Source organism: Grampus griseus (genome assembly GCF_964374135.1).
Source record: "Grampus griseus genome assembly, chromosome: 5".
NCBI lineage: Eukaryota > Metazoa > Chordata > Mammalia > Artiodactyla > Delphinidae > Grampus > Grampus griseus.
The window spans coordinates 28,762,014-28,784,393 of record NC_138998.1 but is presented as its reverse complement, the minus strand read 5'-3'; the positions used below and the strand labels follow the sequence as shown (position 1 = coordinate 28,784,393).

At 45.6% G+C, this 22,380-nt stretch overlaps 2 protein-coding genes across 3 annotated transcripts in view; both read right to left on the bottom strand.

Annotated features, from left to right (window-relative positions):
- DZIP1L (DAZ interacting zinc finger protein 1 like) overlaps nt 1–9,510 on the bottom strand; it is a 46,427-nt gene extending 36,917 nt beyond the window's left edge. For both annotated transcript variants that reach the window (XM_082655401.1, XM_082655402.1), the window contains exon 1: nt 9,423–9,510. The gene's annotated coding sequence lies outside the window, so the exon portion shown is untranslated. The remainder of the gene's footprint in view (nt 1–9,422) is intronic.
- An 8,188-nt stretch (nt 9,511–17,698) lies between these two features.
- On the bottom strand, nt 17,699–21,908 carry A4GNT (alpha-1,4-N-acetylglucosaminyltransferase; the record flags this gene model as incomplete). Its single annotated transcript, XM_082654808.1, has 2 exons — nt 17,699–18,313; nt 21,498–21,908. The coding sequence occupies 2 exons, from the start codon at nt 21,906–21,908 to the stop codon at nt 17,699–17,701; spliced, it is 1,026 nt and encodes a 341-aa protein (XP_082510934.1).
- Nucleotides 21,909–22,380: the final 472 nt, after the last annotated feature.

Sequence of the window (22,380 nt, the reverse complement as noted above, 5' to 3'; positions counted from 1 at the left end):
TCCTCCCACAGACCAGGAGCTCACCTGAGAACTCGCTGTTTAACTATTTAATATTTAAGCCCTGGCCTCAGATGTCTGCCCACAGTCCCCTCTCTCATAATAAGGCCAAGAATGTTCCACCAGCCACTCTCTCAGCTCTCCTCCCACCTCTTCGAATGCCCCTTCCAGCCTCTTCCTTGAACAAGGAAGAGCCTACTATCCTTGCACCCTTCCTTTAAGGCAGGGTGTGCCAGTGCCCCTGTGACAGTCTGCTGGTCACCCATCACCCATCTCTCCCTGCACACTCTCCCTGGGGATGAGCTCACACGTAACCATAGCTTCAGCTACCATAGGCCTGCTATAGGCTGAGCCTTAGCCACTCCCAAATCTCCTTCTCACAGGCCTGTCTCTTGGGACCTTTAGACTTAGCCTTCCAATACTGATTATACCAGAAATTGCAAATCTAAATTCCACCAGGACCACGAAGGCACTATTAAAGGTAGGAAACATGCCAGGTGTAAGAGAAACCAAATACAAGCTTGATGATAAGTGGCAACTGATTCCCTATCTTAGTGTCCGAGATACACGTGGGCAGTGGTTCTCAAAGTGTAGTCAATGACCAGCAGCAACAGCATCAACTGGACACTCGTTAGAAATGCAGATCTCCAGACTAACTGCTTCAGAACCATTGCAGTAGGGAGTGTTGGCATAGGGAGCATTAAGGACTGTGGCAAAATGGGAAGTGCGTGCCCTGTTTACAAGGGGCAGCCACCACGGAGCTTCAGCCACATGGGAAGTGATGTTCTGTGCTCCTCGTGGGCTAATTCCAAATTCACTAAGTAGATATTCAAGCAAGTATGGCCAACATGGTGAAGTAGGAAGACCCTAGCTCACCTCCTCCCACAGACACACTAAAATTACAACTATTTACAGACTGGCTATCTATAAGAATGACCTGGAGACTAGCAAAAATGGTTTTCCCCAACTAAAGATATAAAGAAGGAACCACAAGATGGGTAAAAGGAGTGGGGACACAAATTAGTCAAGACCCACACCCCTCGGCGAGCAACTCACAAACAAGAGGATAATTACAACTGCAGAGGTTCTCCCCAAGGAGGGAGGGGTCTGAGCCCCACCTCAGGGCTCCCCAGCCCAGAGGTCCTGCACTGTGAAGATGAGTTCCCAGAACACCTGGCTTTGAAGGCCAGCAAGGCTTGCATATGGGAGAGCTGGCACCAGCCCTGGGCCCCTCTAGCCCCCACAGCCAGCTGCCCCAGGACTCAACCCCGATCACCAGGGGGCTGGCAGCCACTACATGAGGCAGGGCCAGCCACACCTACCAGCACACTCACAGCAGCCAGCCCAGCCACACAGAAGGGCCCACTCAGCCCACATGGCTGGCACCCATGGAGCATATAGCTCTGGGGACCAGAAGGGAGTGTGGTACTAGGCTCCACAGGACGTTTCCTACATGAGGCCACTTCTCCAAGATCTAGAAACAAAACTGGCCTACCTAATACATAGAAATAAACACAGAGAATTAGACAAAATGAGGAGATGGAGAAATATGTTTCAAATGAAGGAACAAGACAAAACTCCGAAAGAAATGAGTGGAGATAAGCAATCTACCCAATAAAGAGTTCAAGGTCATGGTCATAAAGATGCTCCACAAACTCAGGAGAAGAATGGATGAACACAGTAAGAAGTTCAACCAAGAGTTAGAAAATATAAAGGAGAACCAAACAGAGCTGAAGAATACAATAACTGAAAGAAAAACACACGAGAAGGGAATCAACAGTAGATTAGATAATACAGAGGAATGGATCAATGAACTGGAAGACAGAGTGGTGGAAATCACCGAAGGTGAAAACTAAAAAATAATTTTAAAAAATGAGGACCGTTTAAGAGACCTCTTGGACAAGATCAAGTGTACTAACATTCACGATATAGGAGTCCCAGAAGGAGAAGAGAGACAAAGGGGAAGAGAACTTAACTGGAGAAATAATAGCTGAAAAGTTCCCTAATGTGGAAAAGAAAACAGACATCCAGGTCCAGGAAGCACAGAGAGTCCCAGACAAGGTGAACCCAAAGAGTTCCATACCAAGACCCATTATAATTAAAAATGGCAAAAACTCAAGCTAACGAGAGAATCTTAAATGCAGCAAGAGAAAAGCAACTAGATGTGTACAGGGAACTCCCCTAAAACTATGACCTGACTTTTCAGCAGAACTTTGCAGGCCAGAAGGGAGTGGCACAACATGAAAAGATGCTCAACATCAGGGAAATGCAAATCAAAACCACAGGGAGATACCACCTCACACCTGTCAGAATGGCTATTATCAAAAAGACAAGAAATAACAAGTGTTGGAGGATGTGGAGAAAAGTGAGCCCTCATGCACTGTTGGTGGGATTGTAAATTAGTACAGCTTTATGGAAAACGGTATGGAGGGTCCTCAAAAAATTACACATAGAACTACCATACAATCCAGAAATCCCACTTCTGGGTATTTTTCTGAAGAAAACAAAAGCACTAATTCAAAAACATAAATGCAGCCCTATGTTCATTGCAGCATTACTTACAATAGCCAACATATGGAAGCAAACTAAGTGTCCATCAACAGATGAATGGATAAAGAAGATATAGATAGATAGATAGATAATTACTCAGCCATAAAAAGGAATGAAATCTTGCCATTTGCGACAACATCGATGGACATGGAGGGTATTATGCTACGTGAAATAAATCAGAGAAAGACAAATACTGTATGATTTCACTTACATGTGGAATCTAAGAGACAAAACAAATGAACAAACATAACAAAACAGAAACAGACTCATAGATACAGAGAACAAACTGGTGAGTGCCAAAGGGGAGGGGGCAGAGGGATGAGTGCAATAGGTGAGAGAGATTAAGAGGTACAAACTTTTAGTTATCAAATAAGTCACTGGGATGTCATGTACAGCATAAGGAATGTAGTCAATAATATTGTAATAACTTTGTATGGTGACAGACGGTAACTAGACTTATTGTGGAGATCATTCTGTAATGTATAAAAATATTGAATCACTATTTTATATACCAGAAACTAATATAATATTGTAAGTCAAATATAATTCAATAAAAAATAAGATAGTCAAAGACCTCTATGAACTGCTTCCAAACTACCTTTCTAGCTGCATCTCCCACCTACCATTTACTTGCTGTCCATACTTTCATATCTATGGGCTATTTATTCATAGGCACTGTTTTTAAATGCTTTATAAAGAATAACTCATGTAATCTTCACAACAACCCTTCAAGGAGGTACTATTATTATCTAAGCCACAAAGAAGTGAAGAAGCTTGCCCTAGGTGCAGGAAGCAGGATCCATCCCACGCAGCCTGGTTACAGAGTTGCACTCTGAGCCACTATGCCATGCTGCCTCTTGGGATAGACGGCCCTCCGCCACTTCCTTCTGCTTCTCGTGCAGGTGAACTCATGCTCAAGGCCTTGCTCAGACATGAATGCCACCATAAATACCTCCCAGGCCCATAGGCAGAATCCCTGGCCTCTCCCCCGGGCTCCCAGAGCACAGACCGTACACTCCTTTGGTCGCCCTCACCACACTCTGGTCTGTGCTGGGTGGCTGTGCAACATTCATTCACCCATCCCACCAACAAATGGCTCCTGAGCCCCTACTAAGTGCCAGGCACCGTGACTGGCCCTTGGGACGGATGGTGACCCAGGCAACGGTCCCTGCCATTGTTTTTGTTTGTTTGTTTGTTTGCTTGTTTTTGGCTGCATTGGGTCTTCGTTGCTGCATGCAGGCTTTCTCTAGCTGCGGCAAGCGGGGTCTACCCTTCGTTGCGGTGCACAGGCTTCTCGTTGCGGTGGCTTCTCTTGTTGCGGAGCACAGGCTCTAGGTGCGTGGGCTTCATTAGTTGTGGCGCACGGGCTCAGCAGTTGTGGCTTGCGGGCTCTAGAGCACAGGCTCAGTAGTTGTGGCGCACGGGCTTAGCTGCTCCGCGGCATGGGGGATCTTCCCAGACCAGGGCTCGAACCCATGTCCCCTGCATTGGCAGGCAGATGCTTATGCACTGCGCCACCAGGGACGTCCCCCCTGCCATTGTTAATAAAAATCGTGAACACTTCTGGAACTGTGTGCTTCACACACAGTTATAAGACTTTGCATGAATTATCCCATTTGATTCCCACAACAACCCAGTGGACAGATGAAGAAATTTCAAGGTGAATACAGAGGGCAGATGACTTTCCCACAATCACACGACTAGTTAAGTGTTGGGGTCTGGCTCCAGATTTTGTTCTCCAGAAAGTCAGAAAAATACACCGAATTACCCCCCAGAGCATTAAGTGCCAGGGAAGGAGCTAGGACAGGGAGCCCCAAGGAGAGGCCATACAGGACATTTCTGTGTCCTTTCTGCCCCCCACCCCTGTCCCACCACATCCCCAGCTGTGAGCTCCACAGGGGCTGAGACCATGGCTTATTCACATCTGTTGGATTCCAGCCCTTAGCATATTACCCGCAGCCCAGATTGCTATTGACCTGAATGGAACTGTCAAAATCTTAGAGTATCTGCTTCAAGATTCTATATTCTCGGGGTCTTGGGGAACTGAGGCTATGGACCAACAAGAAATAGGATAAAGAGTAAGAATGGACTTAGGGGCACTTAAGTTGTACTCCTTGGAGAGAAACGCCATTTAGGCTTAGTGAAATGCTTGATGTGCTGACCATCTGTGTCCACAGCCTAATCCTCCAGGCCGCTGATGAAAGCTTAGAGGGCAGGAGCCCTCGTGGGTGGGCACAGGCTCATCAGTGAGTAAGTGTCCCACACTGACTGTCAAGAGGTGGCAGCAGTGCTCTAGCTGGCTTCCTGAGCAGCCCATAAACCCTCCTGTTTACACTCTGAGCACAGTCTGTAAATACCCAAGGTGGCAGCCCCACTCCCAGTTATACAGAATTCTGAATCAGGGATCTGAGTTCCTGAGTTTTTACTAAATCCCAAAAGTACCACCCATTTTTGTCACTAGAACCCCAAGAGTCCAATTCTCAGAAGTCCTAGGGTTCTGACATCAAATGGTGAGCAGAACTGTGGGAATTTTTTTTTAATTGGAGTAAAATTGCTTTACAATGTTGTGTTAGTTTCTGCTGTACAATGAAGTGAATCAGCTATATGTATACCTATATCCCCTCCCTCTTGGACCTCCCTCCCACCCACCCCCCATCCCACCCATCTAGGTCATCACAGAGCACCGAGTTGAGTTCCCTGTGCTATACAGCAGGTTCCCACTAGCTATCTATTTTACACATGGTAGTGCATTTATGTCAAACCTAATCTCCCAATTCGTCTCACCCTCCCCTTTCCCCACCGTGTCCACGTGTCCATTCTCTACGTCTACATCTCTGTTCCTGCCCTACAAATAGGTTCATCTGTACCATCTTTCTAGATTCCATATATATGCGTTAATATACGATATTTGTTTTTCTCTTTCTGGCTCACTTCACTCTGTGTGACAGACTCTAGGTCCATCCACATCTCTACAAATGACCCAATTTCATTCCTTTTTATGGCTGAGTAATATTCCATTGTAATCGTACATATGTACCACATCTTCTTTATCCATTCATCTATCGTTGGACATTTAGGTTGTTTCTATGTCCTGGCTATTGTCAATAGTGCTGCAATGAACAATGGGATACACTCTCTGACAAAAACCACAGTAAGATCTTTTTTGACCCATCTCCTAGAGTAATGAAAATAATGGGAACTAATTAAACTTAAAACTTAAAAAATAATGGGACCTAATTAAACTTAAAACTTAAAATAGCAAAGGAAATCATAAACAAGATGAAAAGACAACCCTCAGAATAGTAGAAAATATTTGCAAATGAAGCAACGGACAAAGGATTAATCTCCAAAATATACAAACACAGCTCATGGGGCTCAATATCAAAAAAACAAACAAGCCAATTAAAAAGTAAGTGTAAGACCCAAATAGGCATTTCACCAAAGAAGACATACAGATGGCCAAGAGGCACATGAAAAGATGCTCACCATCACTAATTATTAGAGAAATGCAAATCAAAACTACAATGAGGTATCACCTCACACCGGTCAGAATGGCCATCATCAAAAAATCTACAAACAATAAATGCTGGAGAGGGTGTGGAGGGTTCCCTTTTGGAACCCTTTTGCATTGTTCGTGGGAATGTAAATTGATACAGCCACTATGGAGAACAGTATGAGGTTCCTTAAAAAACTAAAAATAGAGCTACCATATGACCCAGCAACCCCACTGCTGGGCACATACCCTGAACTGTGGGAATTGAAGTTGATGAGGATGATAGCAGCTATAATTTATTAAGTATCCGTGCACCAGGCACTGTGCCAGCCTCTAATATTCCTATTTCTAGCCATCATACAACCTTGTATGTAGCTATGATTTGCCTCAACTGATAGATGTAGAAACTGATGCTCAGAGAAGCTAAGGGCCCTGCCCCAAGTCCTTCAGTTACTAAGTAAGGAAGCCAAGATCCAAATCAAGTTCTGACTCCAAAACTTCTAATTATGCCAAACTACCTCCCAATGATGATGAGGATGATACATAAATCCCTTCCCATTTTGTAAATTACAATACCTGAGATTTCTTGACCAAACTGTAAGGACTGAAAGAGTTTACAGCAAATCACAACAGGGTCTATGCTGGAGACCCTAAATTTAGTCTCCCTGTATCCTGGCAGAACTTAGCCAAATACAACTCAGCTCCACAGCTTGGGTCCTGGTTGGGATGGGCAGAAGACAAAGCCAAACGAGAATGCTGCTGGTTACCTGGAAACTACACATCCCAGAGGGCAGGCACGCCGTACTTTCTGCAGACTGAATTATCAGCAGACTTCTTTTCCCACATCTGGGAATAGAAACACAAGGCAAAAATGACTCACTGTGGGACTTCCCTGGCAGACCAGTGGTTAAGACTCTGTGCTTCCACTGCAGGGGGCGCGGGTTCAATCCCTGATTGGGGAACTAAGATCCCACAAGCAGTTAAATAAATAAATAAATAAATAAATAAAATGACTCACCGTCATTAGGAAATCTGGAACTATTAACCATCTCTAGATGTTTTGATGGGTCCCAGGAACTTCCCAATCTTAGACCATTGTCATGAATTAGTGGGACCCAAAAGAATATTTACGCTAGCATTCCAAACTCACTTCATTATTGAAGAGACAGTTTCTACCTGGGGCAATCCCACGGCCAAGAAAACAAGCCTGTCTACCACTAGCTTTGCACACTCCCAGTGACGGGATGCTCACTACCTCACAAGGCAGCCATTCCACAGTGAAACAACTCCTGGAAACTTTACAATTCTTCTGAAACCTGCCCACCTATAATCTGTCAAAGAGAACATCCACAAAAATGACCAAAGAGCTGATTTTTTTAAACAAAACTCTGGCTGATTTTTTTAACATAAATTAACAGATAGACTACACCACCACCGCTGCCACCTTGCTGTCTGTTCTGCTTCCTCAAGAATGCTGCCAAGCTACAAGGAGCACTTGGAGGAGCCAAGCTTCCAAGGCAGCTGCCAGGCGATCATTTACAAGCCTGCCCTGACTCCCAGCTAACTTCAGCGGTGCCGTCCCAGGAGCTCAGGCGTGTCATTAGTGCTAAGTGTTCTGGCTGCCAAGGAAACCCTCGCACAGTTTGCAAACAGGCCGTGCACACACCGTAGGCAAGGGAGCGCTAGAGACCCCAACGGAGACAAGAGTGACCCAGGAGCTCTCCTGAAGCACTACCGTTACAGACCTTGTTCTGCTTTGCTCTCTGTTTCTGCTGTTTTCTAAAGAAAGGAGCCCCCCTTTCCACTCTTTCTTACCCATAAAGTAGCAAGAGAGAGATCCACTCCACCAGGCTCACAGCTGTCCCTTACACCAGGTCTCCCATTTCCTCCCTAGAAACTTTGGAGATACTTTTAAGAGATGATGTCCTTGGTTTGGTCAAAAGCCCATTTTAAGTTTTTGCCACAAAAGGATTTTCTTTAAAATAAAAATGGGAGGTAGGGATTTGACTGACATCTCTTCAAAGTATTTTAGAGACGACTACATACTGACAAGACCTATCTTCCCAGGTGCAAAATTGTGAAAAACCAACACTAGTTTTCACATCTAAAAGAATAGCAGTTTAGAACATACTGGTGTTTTCTTTCCCATGGAGAAGTCATTGCTTCTTGGTAGTGTTTCTCCAGCTTCAGAGCCTGGGACATCAGACCCCACAAAATCCTCTCAAGAGGTAGGAGGCCTAGTGACAGATGGCACTGCAAGCAGTAAACCCTGTTGAACAGGACTGGCCCTCCCTGCAAGGGGCCCACAGGGAGGTTCAGAACAGCCCACCAAGTTGTCCCCTTGCCTCCTCCTGTGTCAGTTGAGCAACAAGCCTTTGGACCAAATTCCAGCTCCCTGGCAGAACCCAGGTATTCTGCACAAGTGAGTTCAGGTTTCTGTTCCCAACCTGAAGAATGTAACTTCATGCGACCATTTTATCAAGTTGGATGGTATCCAAAAAGATTCCCACGTGAGGGAGAGGTCTCCAGAGCGTTGGTGCTGACAGAGACAGACAGAAGACCGCTTATCAGCTGCTTGATTGGAGAACCGGCCTTCTCTAGGTGGGGCTGTTCTCACTGGCCAGTCCCCAGCTCTAGGGGCAGGTGTGAGGGGCTGTGACAAAGGAGAGAAACCACCCACCCCGTCTGTGGACGGAAGTGTAGGAGGCCACAGTCGGAGCACCTCACACTCATCAGGCCTCTCTTCAAAGTCCTGTTAGATACCACATTTCAAGAGACCGTGCAGGGGCAGGCAGGCCCTGCGCCTTAAGGTACAGGCCTGGGTAACCCCTGCCCAGGCCCCGCAGACCCCTCCTCTGACCCGCCTTCCGGGCCCTTGTCCCGTACCCAGCAAGTTCCCCTGGCCTTTTATCTGCAGCCACCTCAAAAGGAAAATACGGTGGCTGCCTCCTGCTACACTCCTGCCTCGGAGTGCAAGGCGGAGGAACCAGAGATGCTAATCTGTTTGTTTTCATCAATAACTCATCTCATCGCTAAAAGATCCCCCTTTTCCTACAGAACGCAAAGCAGCAACCCCACCCCCGCCCCCAATCATTTTACTTTTTTGAAAAACTGAAAATCCGAGGCCATCCTCCCAGCGAAGGCCAGTCCGGCGGGTTCAGTCATTCTTGCTTCCCTCCGGGTACCTCGGTCCGGAGCCGGCCAGGCTGGAGGCCGCGGGTCCCGAGGCGCAGCTCCCCGCCTGGACCCCGCAGGGCGCCTGAGCCGCTGCTGTTGAACCCCCTGCGGCCCGTGGCTCCGGTCTCGGACTGCACGACGCTCCCCACCCGCGCCCCTCCCGGGCTGCATTCCTGGCATAGCTCTCCCACGCGGCGCGGCTCACCTGGGGGTCCCCGGAGCCTGGGGAGCGGGCAGAGGTCGCGAGCCGGCGGCTCCGCTCCTCCGCCCCGGCCCAGCCTCCCGACTCGCTCCACCGCCCCGGACAGAGGCCGTTCCCGGAATCCTCGCCGCCGCGCCGGCCTGGGCTGCTTCCTCGGCCCCGAGTAGCGCGGGCTCTCGAGGGCGCGTGACAGAGCCTCCCGCCCACCCAGTGCTGCCAACCTGCGGGACCGGGGACACAGAGAACCTTTGGCGCCAGCAGCCGGAGGCCCGGGGTCTCTGATGCCTCCCGCTCCCGCGACAGCCGCCCCACCCCACCCCAAAGAGGGGCGGAACCTCTCCCGAGCCCCTCTGGGACGAGCTATTTTTAGGCCTGTTACGGAAGCGGGAAGGAGGGAATGCCACGTTTAATCCGTCAGGAAAATCCGGCATCCTAGTGAGTGGCTCCCAGGCCTTGCTGAGAGGCGGGGACGTCCTCCCGTCTACACAGACACACAGACACAGACACACACACACACACACCGCCCCCCACCCAGTACAGCTGCGGGCCTGCTGAAAGCTGGGGGCAGCTGTAGCCTCCTGGGCAGACAGCCCTGCCCCACCCGTCCTAAACTAAAGGGACCGTCTCGGCTTCTGATCCGAACCCATACTGGTCCTTTGAGTAAATCCCAGGTCTGTTCAGATGGCAACCATTTTCCCCCCAACTCCCAACCTTCTGGCCAGCCTTGTGGATCCAGCTGGGAAACCCAGAACCAAAGAACTCTTTCTTTCTGGATAACAGTCTCTGACCCCTTCCTATAACCATCTGTTGCTTTACTGAGACTCAGATTTCTGGGAATTCTTTTTTTCCTTAAGCCTTCCTCCCACCCCAGCCTCAATCTGCCAAGCTGTGTCACGGGGTATTCAAAACAAAATTTCATGGGAACAAGTGTTGGCAAGAATGTGAAGAAATTGGAACGCTTACGCACTACTGTGAGAATGTAAAACGGTACAGCCACTGTGGAAAAGAGAATAGTGGCTCCTCAAAAGATTAAACATGGAATTACCATATGATCCAGCAATTCCACTTCTGGGTATATACACAAAAGAATTAAAAGCGGAGACTCAAACAGGTATTTGTACACCCACGTTCATAACAGCATTATTCACGATAGCCAAAAGTTGGAAACAACCCAAGTGTCCATTGACAGATGAATGGATAAACAAAATGTTATGCATATATTATATACATACGTATATATTTCAGCCCTTAAAAGGGAATGAAATTCTGACACATGCTACAATATGAATCAACCTTGAAAATGTTATGCTAAATGAAATAAGCCAGACACAAAAGGACATATATTATATGATTCCACTTACACAAGGTGCCTAGTATAGTCAGGTTCATAGAGACAGAAAGTAGAATGGTGAATGACAGGGCTGGGGGGAGGAGGGAATGGAAATTATTGTCTAATGGGTACAGATTTTCAGTCAGGGATAATGAAAATCTTCTAGAGGCAGATGGTGGTGCTGGTTGCACAACAATGTGAATGTACTCAATGCCATTGAATGGTACACTTGAAAATGGTTAAAATTGTAAAGTTTACGGAATGTATATTTTACCACAATTTTTTAAATGTAAAAAAAAACAAAAAGGGTGGACAGGGGCCAGGCCCAAGTAGGGATGACTGTCAGCCACCAGTTCTTGATGGGGAAGACATCCTCTGCTCTCCTGGTTGGGGCACCCCTTTCCCTCCAGGACTTCCTGCAGGAGGGCAGAGAAGAATCCAGGTTGTGGAGTCAAAGACGCATTTAAATTCCACCTTCCCAGGCGGTGTAATCCTGGCAAGTCACTTACCCGCTCTGTAAAATGGGGAAAATAAACTCTACCTAGCAGGTAATTATGAGAACCAACTTAGTTAAAACATCTCAGCCCAGGGCCTGGCAGTCACGGGTGTGTCCTCCCAAGTTCAGTCAAGTGTCAGGGTTGGTAGCTTTTGCTTCTCAACTCGCTTCCCTGAAGTATACAAAAAGTAGCTCTGTGCGTGCGTGTGTGTGTGTGTGTGTGTGTGTGGGTGTGCACGCACGCGCGCGCGTGCACGCATGTGTCATTCCCACCAGCTTCAATTTCCCCCTGTGGAAACGGGTGCCATCTTTTGCAGGGCTGCTGTGAGCAAGGGAACTTGACGTGCACCCAGAACCACCTTTTCGGTAACGCCAAAAGCAAAAGTATTTAGATTCCTTCCTCAGCTGACCAAGCATGCGTGGAACCCGCACACTCTCCCTTTACTGGGCCACAGTTTGACATTCAGTACAGCCAAGAGTTACTGAGTGCCTACTACGTGCCAGGTTCTGTTCTAAGACCCGAGGAAACCAAGAGTTTATAGAGCACTAGATCACTTAGCACTGGGAAACTGTCACCTTCTGCTGTGCCACCTGTGCCACAACACACAAGATTTGGTGGCACAAGTGGGAACAGGGGTATCATCCAAGACACAGGAACAAGCCAAAGGAGACTGGCCCTAGTGGGCCACTCCCGGGGACATTCCTTTCACCCTGAGCAGCTGAGCTGGAACTATTGGATGGACAGAAGAGTGGGTTCTCGATATCTGTGGTTTCCATTTTGCCGTGTAGCCCCTCACCTCTTCCTCAGGCCAGTGCCAGATACCAGCTCTCTGACCAGCACAGACACCATCACAACTGGTCTCCTTCTTACACTTAGGGATGTGTCAGGAAACAGTGGGACATGTCTGCTAAATGAGGGTCTACTCTACACTCTAGGGAGCCCATAGTAGTAGTGCCCTCTGCTGTCAACTGCTGGCATCACACCTTGGAATTCAGCTCCCGTTCCAGATCCCACTTTCCTAAAGGGCATATGAGGTGTAGAGGCCAGGCCTCTCAGTGCTGGGATGCTGGCCACTAATGGTCCTGGAGGTGATTTTAGGTCAAAGGTGTATTGTTGAGTTTTCACAGTATTGATGTATAGATAGACAGACAGGCGTATAGTTCGAAGGGCATTTTGCATAAAAACCTGGTTTGCTGGTTTCTTCTTGAAAAATCTGAGAATCTAGCAACAAAAGGCCCGCACTCTCACATGTCAAGAATCAGCTGGAACTGAGGGGGAACCTCTTCCCTAGGCAGAGCTTACACTCTAACCCATTCTCTGAAAAAGATCACTTTGGAGGATGTCTCTGCACTTACAAAAAGACCTCTTTCCTCCTCTTTTGCAAAATGAGAATGCAGGGTCATTTTAACCAGGACCCACTCTCTGAGTCTTGAAACAAACACTAGGTGGGGAGGGCTGAGACAGACTGCACAAATTGCGACAAAATAGTAAACTGTTTGTGTCCTTGATATACAAAGACTAGTTAAGTCACTAAGAAATAGAAAAACAATCCCATAGAAAAGTGAACAAAAGATTAGGCAGGACACAGAATAAAAAAATATATCAATTGAACGTGTGAAACACTCAACCTCACCAAAAGTAACATAACAATTAGAGACATTTTTAAACAATAATATTGGCTAAAATTAAGTAGCGTTTTGGCACTGGTGAAGGATGGGAAAATGAGCAATTTCAAACAGGCGCTTTGAAAACAATTTTGCAGCACATACCACAATTTAAAGTCCCCAAAATGTGGTAATCAGGACTACAGTATTTCTTGTACGATTAAAATTAGAATCAATTTAAATGTTCACCAGTTGGGGTTTAAGTAAATAGATTATGATATATCCTACAATGAAACACTCTGCAGCCCTTACGAAGAATATATCTTGGTATGTTAATGAAAAAAAGGTGTCCAAGACAAATGTATTGTTAAATGAAAAACAACTGACATAATAATATGTATTACATGAATCCATTTATGTTTTTTTAAACTATACATATGAGAAATTCAGGGGTGATATTCAAAATATTTAACCACTAGGCTGACACAGGGACTAGCACGCTGGGGCTGGTCTTCACACGTTAACATATTCTTTTTTTTTTGGCTGTGCGGCATGCAGGATCTTCCCCAGCCAGGGATTGAACCCGTGCCCCCTGCATTGGGAGTGTGGAGTTGTAACCACTGGACTGCCAGGGAAGTCCCCATCTTCACCCTTCAGTTGCTGCATTATGGGGGTCCTGGCGGGAAAGAGCTAGGGCAGATGAGGCGATAGTGGTGGATACTCGGAAGCCTGTGGCCAAGACTTTTTACAAATAGCGTGGATATATATGCAGAGAAAAGTGAGAGACATACCAAACTTGACAGTGGTACAAGAGAGACTTTCACCTTTTCCTCTGTACAATCTTACTGTTTGAAATTCTAAGAACGAGTGTCGGATTTGGAAAAAAATTAACGTGGGGAAAACACCAGAATGGCCTATATTCAAAATGTATCATGATGTGAACGTGTGGCTTAGAGTCACCGAAGGCCAGAAGGAATCCAGGATCATCTGGAATCCCACGCTTCTTACCACTCACTACTCTTTTTACTTTGCCCAATACCCCCCTCACCATCATGTTTTCTTTCCAGCTTTATTGAGAAATGATTGTCATACATCACTGTATAAGTTTAAGGTATACAGCATGATTTACACATATTGTGAAATGACAACCACAGTAGATTCAGCTAGCATCCATATTCTCATATAGATACAGTAAAAAGAAAGAGAAAGAGGAAAAAATATTTCTCCTTGTGATGAGAACTCCTAGGATTTATTCTCTGTTTTTTTTGTTTGTTTGTTTGGGTTTTTTTTGCAGTACGCAGGCCTCTTACTGTCGTGGCCTCTCTTGTTGCGGAGCACAGGCTCCGGACGTGCAGTTTCAGCGGCCATGGCTTACGGGCCCAGCCGCTCCGTGGAAAGTGGGATTTTCGCGGACCGGGACACGAACCCGTGTCCCCTGCATCGGCAGGCAGACTCTCAACCACTGCGCCACCAGGGAAGCCCTAGGATTTATTCTCTTAACAACTGTCCTATATATCACACAGCAGTGTTAGCTATAGTCATCATGTTGTACATTACATCTCTAGTGCTTATTTTTTTAATCATATACGTTTTAGTCTATGCATTTTTTCCCAGCACCACCAAGTTTTGAAATATTCTTTTCTACTTAACAAACTGCATTTATTAAGTAATACATTATTAACTTATTCCCCACATTTTATTAATCAAAAACATTTTGCTGCCACGTAAAACTCCCTACAAATGTCAAATTATCAATATTGCCACAGTGAATTCATATAATCACAACCCAGCATAAAGAAATGTGACATTCAGGTTGACTTATTTGGTCCCATCATAAAACAGTTCATATATTTTTGAAATATTGAAAATGTTTCTAATTAAACCCTTCCAAACCCTAGGGACTGGGAATGTTAGTTGGAGGACCATTTGTCATGCATTCTCCAGATGTGGAAATTAGATCCAGCGTGTGTGACCCTTCTCCTCCCTCAGAGGGCTAGCCCTAGGAAGCCTCACCTGTGGAGAGACTCAAGTGAGCTGAAACCCAGCAGGGGTTCTGGGGACACAGGTCAGAGGGCAACCATGGGGAGTAGCAGCAGGCCTCAAAGTCTCACTCTGGGGTCAGGCTGGACCTAAGAATCCAGAGCAAGTAGCTGGGAATAAATAAAGCTGGGGCAGGAGACATGACTTGCAGGTAGTTTTTAATAAGACAGTCAGAACAGTGATTCTCAAAGGGGGAAATATCAGAATGAAAGGGGATGGGTGGATGTCATTTGAAAAAGCATCATAATTTTATATATGGAGAAAAATATAAACTTATGTTTCCGTTAAAGCAGCTACCAAAAAGAAAGTTCTAGAGAATCTTGGTTGATGAGTATTTGTAGAAGAAATATTAATTCTCATATCTCCTAGAAAGAGGAGGTAAACTTTTATGTGACTGTAGAAGGGCCAGCAGTTTTTAAAATTTGAATTTGTAATTTGCTTTTATAAGCCAACTGGGGTAGAGTAGGGAATAGCAGACACCCTGGGGAGCAGAGGACACTATCCCAGGGGGGATGTGGCCAGTTATTAAGATGTAAGTACTAGGGACCTGCAATGGACTGAATGTTTGTGTCCCCCCCCCAAATTCAGATGTTGAAGTCCTACCCCCAAAGTGATGATATTAGGAAGTGGGGCCTTTGGGAGGTTTAGGACGTGAGGGTGGAACCCTCATGAATGGGATTAGTTCCCCTATAAAAGGGACCCCAGAGAGCTTTCTTGCCGCTTTCCACCATATGAGGATTCAACAAGAAGTGTGCCATCTGCCGCTCAGAAGTGGATCCTCACTAGAACCCAACCATGCTGCCAACCTGATCTTGGACTTCCAGCCTCCAGAACTGTGACAAATAAATTGTTGTTGTTTATAAACCACCTGGTGAATAGTACTTTGTTATTGCAGCCCAAGCTGACTTAGACAGGACCTTGTCTGCTTGATCCAGCAGCATCTTCAGCATCTAAATCAGTGCTTGGCACACAGAAGGGACTCAATTAATATTACTGACTGAATGTTTTAATGAATATCAAATTCAGGACTAGAAATCAAGTCTCTTTTTTCCCCAGCCAATTCTCTAACAGATCCTGTACTTAACCTTACAAAAGTAAATATAACACGTAGCAAAACCATTAGCTGCCTATCCTAACACCCATTTTCTCTTCCTTCTTGAATGTCCCAGCCTCTCCTGCAGCTACATTCTGGTCAATGAGATGTAAGAGGAAGTGTTATATGGTACTCGCAGGAAGTCTTCATAAAATACGGGAAGTGCACCTTTCCTCTTTCCTTCGTCCTGCTGCCTGAAATGCAGAAATGATGGGCTGGAGATCAAGCTGCCATATGGACCATGGGCAGGATGGCAAACAGAAAGATGGAAGAAGCCTAGGTCCCTGATGACTGCAGTGACCATACCCGCCCTGATCTGCCTGCCTTCAGACTACTTTTACGTGAGAGAGAAATGAACTTCTATACTTCTACGTCAACGGTCTTTGGGATTTTTCTATTATACTCACAGAAAGCCCACTCTTACTGACATGCGCTACCTGCACGTCCCCACCCCTGCCAGCAGGAGGCGCGGATCCCGCCTCTATGACACGGAGCACGTGAGAGTTTCATCCTCGCTCAGCTACCAGGAGCTCCACCTCCTCCGGCACCTGTAGGACTTTGGCTTCCGGACAGGGACGGCAACGTAGCTGTCAGTGCTCAGTCTCCTTAGAACCCGCTGGGGTTTCAGCTTGAGGACAACACTGGGCTGCATCCATGCGGACAGGAGCACAGTTTTCTCAGGACCGTCCCAGGGAGGTCCCACTGGGAGAGAACGGTGAGGAAAAAAGTGAAGAGAAGTGAGGAAAAGTGGGGAGAAACTTCCTGTGTGCGACTGACTGCTGGGGGCTGGGGGGATCCCTCTTCAGAGGACCCAGGAGAGAAAGGTCTTGATGTAGAAAACTGTGGGGGTTTAGTCCCTGTTGTGTGCAGTGTAGACTGTGTCCAGTGTGGTTCTTTGGTGTGTGGTGTCCAGCTTTCCTGGTGCTGTTTATTGAGGGGACTGCCCTTTCCCGTTGTATGTTCTTGGCCCTTTTGTCATAAATAAACTGATCACACCCGTGTAGATTTATTTCTGGGCTCTCTGTTCTGTTCATCTTGTCCGTGTGTCTGTTTTTGTGCCAGGACCACACAACTGTTTTGGTTACTGTAGCTTTGTAATATTGTTTGAGGTCAGGGAGCGAGATGCCACCAGCCTGTTCTCCTTTCTGAGAATCGCTTTGTCTATTCCTGGTCCTTTGTTGTTCCACACAAATATTAGGATCCTTTGCTCTATTTCTGAGAAATATGCCATTGGAATTTTGGTAGGGATTGCTTTCAGTGTGTACATTGCTCTGGGTAGAATGGACATTTTAACAATATTCATCCTTCCAACCCATGAGCATGTGATATCTTTCTATTTCCTTGTATCTTCTTCAGTTTCTTCATCAATGTCCTAAAGTTTTCAACGTGCAGGCCTTTCACATCCTTGGTTAAACTTATTCCTAGGTGTTTTGTTCTTTTTGATGCAGATGTCATTCGGATTGTTTTCTTTTTCTTTTTGATGGTTCATTATTAGTGGTTAGAAATGCAGCTGTTTTTTGCGTATTGACTGTCACTTTACTGAATTCCTTTACTAGTTCTAATAGTTCTTTGGTGGAATGATGTGGAAAATTGTAACTGTAACTGATATGTGGGTGAGCGTCCGCACACCTAGGAGAAGTGGAGATCAGGTGAAGGTCTGGCACTCCAGGAAGTGGCCAGTTCCACGATGTAGCACCAACGACCCAACATTGGCTCTATTTGTTACCTGGGCCCCGCTCCCCAGTCACCGAGCTCTCTGGACCTTGAAGCAGGTCCCTATAAGACTTGGGACAGTGCTTACGGTAGAGATTTTCCACCAGTGTGTTGCTTCCTCTGACCACAGCCCTCCCTTCCTGGTTCATGTAGTTCCACAGATGCAGTGCGTAGGAGTCGTTGAAGCTCGGCTCTGTGTCCCAGGCTTCATAGTAGCGCCTCCACGCTGCATAGGAGATGGGATAAAATCTTTGGGGGTGTAAGAAGGAGAAGTTTAAACACTTGAGGTCGCTTACCTCCTTGAAGTCTCTGAGTTTGCACCATACTCTCAAAATCCTTGTCATCAATTCGGGACCCTGGTGGCCCCAAATATCTGAATTGTAATTTTCCACAAAGTTTTCCATGCACTGCCACAGGAAAGGGTGGTGGGGGAGGAATCCAAACACCCCATTACTGGAGAACTGAGATGTCTGCGCGGCCAGAAAGTTGTCCTCGGGGATGGGTCTGATGGAGATGACATCAGTATCCATGTAGACACCGCCGTACTTCCAGATGAAGGCCAGGCGGGTTGCATCTGAACTGACGTGGAGCCAGTATCTCTCTGCGCTGCTGTTGATCTGCAGGAACAGGTGCAAATCAGCCCCCAGGCAGGGGAAGAGGGAGGGATGTCACAGCAGGAGGCCAGGCACAGGGTAGCTGAGCAGGAAGCAAGCCAACTTCCCAAAACTCTATTTGCCAAAAGCCCAATATTGCAAATGTACCAAAATTACCTCCACCCAAAAAAGTTGCCTTTAAGTGAAAAGTGTACAGCAATCAGTATCAATGGGAAGGTTTTAGCAGCTTTTAAAGATTTCATGAAATTGTTTTTTGAAAAAAGCAGTAGAAAGATGAAACCCAGAAGGGATTTCACAATGAACCCTATGAGTCACTTTCAGCAGGATGGAAATTAACCACAAATATGAAACTGTGAAGGAAGAATTTTTTGGTAAGTCCTAAAAGTGCTGAGAACTGATAAGGAAAAAAAATAAATATGAAAATATAAGATAGATTAATAGCTATGCTCTTTGAGAAATTGATAAAAGAATCTTAAAATGCATCCATGCCTTCATCCACTAATTAATTCCTTTAATAATATTCATTGAAGGCCTACTTGCTATTCGCCAAGCTCTAAGCTGCTAAGGATACAGCAGTGAACAAACAGATAAAAATCTTTACTGGCAGGAGATAGACAACAAACAAATAAATATATCATATGTTGGGTGTTCATAAGGAATATGAAGGAAAAAAAGTCAGGCGAGGGGGCTATGAAGGGGGCAGGATACAGCACTATCTTATCTTGTGTTCGAACAGAACACTGGATGAAGTGGGTGGATGAACCATGCTGCTATCTCCGAGAAGAGGGCTCTAGGTAGAGGATACAGCAAGTGCAAGGGCCCTGGGGCAGGAGCACGCTCACTATGTACAGGAACAGGAAAACAGCAGTGCAGAGTAGTGAAGGGAGAAGGGTAGGAAACCAGATCAGAGCGGGGACAGGGGCGGGAGTGAGGGAGGATCCCATAGGCTGGGGTAAAGACTGAAATGATTTGGAAGGTTTGAAAGAAAGGAGTGTTGTGATCTGAATTAGTCTAAAAGGGGTCACATTGGGTGCAGTGTGGAAAATAGATGGGGGCAGGGGGCAAGGGCAGAAGCAAAGAGGCAAGTTAGGAAGCTGTTGAAATAATCCAGGCAGGAGATGATGGTGGTTTAGACCAGGGTGACGATAAAGGAGATGAGAGAAGTGGTCACATCCTGGGCACACGGTAAAGATAAAGCCGGTTAGGATGTGCTGATGGATTGGATATGGAGCTGGAGACAGAGGAGTCAAGGATAACTGAAAACGGTGAAATGTGAACAAAACAGAAATTGACTTTGAAACGAATAAAAATAAACCATTATAAATGCCAGTGTTCCCAAATGGAATGCTAAAATTTTGAATACAGAAAACACAGTAGATTTTTCTGAATTTAAATATGTTGATTAAAAGATTAAACAATGACCCTTGGCTTTTGACAAAAGAAACATTTTTTAAAATTCTACTATAAAGCCAAACGAAAGCAAGTCCACTAAGACTTTGCAGAAATCTTCACCTGAGCTATTAACGTCATTATATTGTATACAATTGCTGAAAACCTCATGAATAATAATAGCTACAATTTATCAATAACTGTGGTGGTGGGATGAATTGGGAGATTGGGATTGACATGTATACACTAATATGTATAAAATGGATAACTAATAAGAACCTGCTGTATAAAAAAATAAATATAATTCAAAAATTTTAAAAAAATTTATCAATAACTGTTCTGATCTCTTATAATCTACACAAATCCTCAGAATAGGTGCTATTATTAGTCCTATTTTTCAAGTGAAAAATTAAAAGGAAAGACCAAGAAGTTCAGTCATTTGTGCAAGGTAAGAGAGGCAGAGGTTAGATTTTAACCCAGGCAGTCTGACTCCAGAGACCCACTTACTTTCAGTAAAAATAAGTAAAGTTGATTCTTTGGTAAATTGGTGAGTATTAGTGAACAGACCCAGATATCAAAAGCCGCACAGAAGGAAGGAAGCCTACCTTGATGTGGGCATTGGACTAACATCAACGTAAAACACAAGGCTCCCCCAGAGGTGAGCACCAGAAAGGGGATTAGGATTCTGCTTGCTCATTCCCTCCCCACCCCCTCAGTACTCATCCCTAGGCATCTTCAAGGGCTACAGTTGCCCAAATCAGTGCAGCAAATCCAGTGGTCACCAGCAAGTGATGGCACGCTAGGCCATCCTAACAGCTGGCCACCAGCTATCCTATTGTAGCCTAACTGGAGCAGAAGATACCACAGCCCGACTCCCCCAAGGTGCAAGTGTGTCCCCCACCCAGGACAGCCCACCCAGTCCCCAGGTGAATGAAGAGGGTGGGACAGGAGTTTTCTCTTTTTTTATACAAATACTGTAGTAGGCTGAATAACAGCCACTCAGCGGTCCTAATTCCTGAAACCTGTAAATATTACCTCCTATAGGAAAAGGATCTTTGCCAATGTGATTAAATTAAGGATCTTGGGACTTCCCTGGAGGCCCGTGCTTCCACCACAGGGGGCGTGGGTTTGATCCCTGGTCGGGGAAGTAAGATCCCACATGCCACACGGTGTGGCCAAAAAAAAAAAAAAAAAATTAAGGATCTTGAGCTGAGATTATCCTGGATTATCATGGGCCCTAAATGCCACCACAAGTGTCCTTTAAAGGGAAAGGTAGAGGGAGTTTCGCACAAAATTACAAAATTCCTAAGAGCTCCAGGAGTTTCTTGATCGTATCTCAATGTAACCCAATCTCATACAGCAGCACCCACCTGATCTTTCATGAATTTTCTATTTACATCATTTTCCAGTTAAATATTGCCTTATTTCCCCCCTTAGGTGCAAAAAAGTTTAACATAGATGGGTTTAAAACTGTCAGTGAAAAATGAATGGTCTATACACCTAGAAAAGATGTAGAAACTCATTCAGTTAAGAATAGTCTCAAGAAATCCTAAGAAATAAGGTGAAAGCAAAAGGCAGCAGGGTAAAGATAAGCCTAAATCAAGTCTCTCCTGTTTCCTTGAATCAGGACTCAACACCGTAGAATGAAGACCAGGCAAGAGTCAAAAGATCTGGGTTCTAGCCTATCTCTGACAATCTAGCCTTACCCTCAGTTTACCCATCTATAAAATGGCTAGATTGGACCCATTTTCTATGGTCCTTCCCAACACCGACATTCTGAGATTCTCTGAACACTTACCTGAGTGTACCACGAAAACAGCGGTGTGTCTTCAAACAGGCTTTTCATATCCAAAGGGAAGAGGAAAACATTGTCTATTGCCGAGAGGAGGGAAAGGGCTGGGGAAGTGGAGTTTGGGGGCAGCTGCATGGAATTGTTGAGCCCTTTCATAAGTAACAGCACAGGCTGCTCAGCGTAGACCTTGGCCGCAGACTCCACAGCACAGGAGACCAGTGGGGATAGCTCCATTCTCTCTGAGGTCTCTAGGAACACGATGCTGCGCCCATGGCCCAGGAGGGCTTCCAGCCCCTGCTGGGACTTGTAGGGAGGCAGGTGGGGGAAGAGGCAGCTGGACTTCTGGGTGAACTGGTAGAGGAAGCCACAGGCAAGCAGCAGGATGACCGACAGGGAGAGCTGAAGCTTCATCAGCATGTCTACCCCTCTCTCCTGTCCTGCTCCCTAAAATCAACACTATTAATTAAAAATTATAGTCACAAAACCTGATAAAGATAGCACACAAGAAGATGATACCTGAATATCACTTTCAAGCTTAGATTTTTTAATTGAAATATAGTTGATTTATAATATGAGATTACTTTCAGGTGTATAGCATAGTGATTCAGTATTTTTACAGATTATATTTCATTAAAAATTCTTATAAAATAATGGCTATATTTCCCTTGCTAAACAATATATCCTTGTTGCTTTTCAATTTTATACCTAGTATGGTTCATATTTCTTAATCCCCTACCCCTGTTTGCCCCCGGCCCCTTCCCTCTCCCCTTTGGTCACCACTAGTTTCTTTTCTCTACCTTTGAGTCTGTTTTGGTGTTGCGTGTGTGTTCATTTGTATTATTTTTTACATTCCGCATGTAAGTGATATCATACAGTATTTATCTTTCTC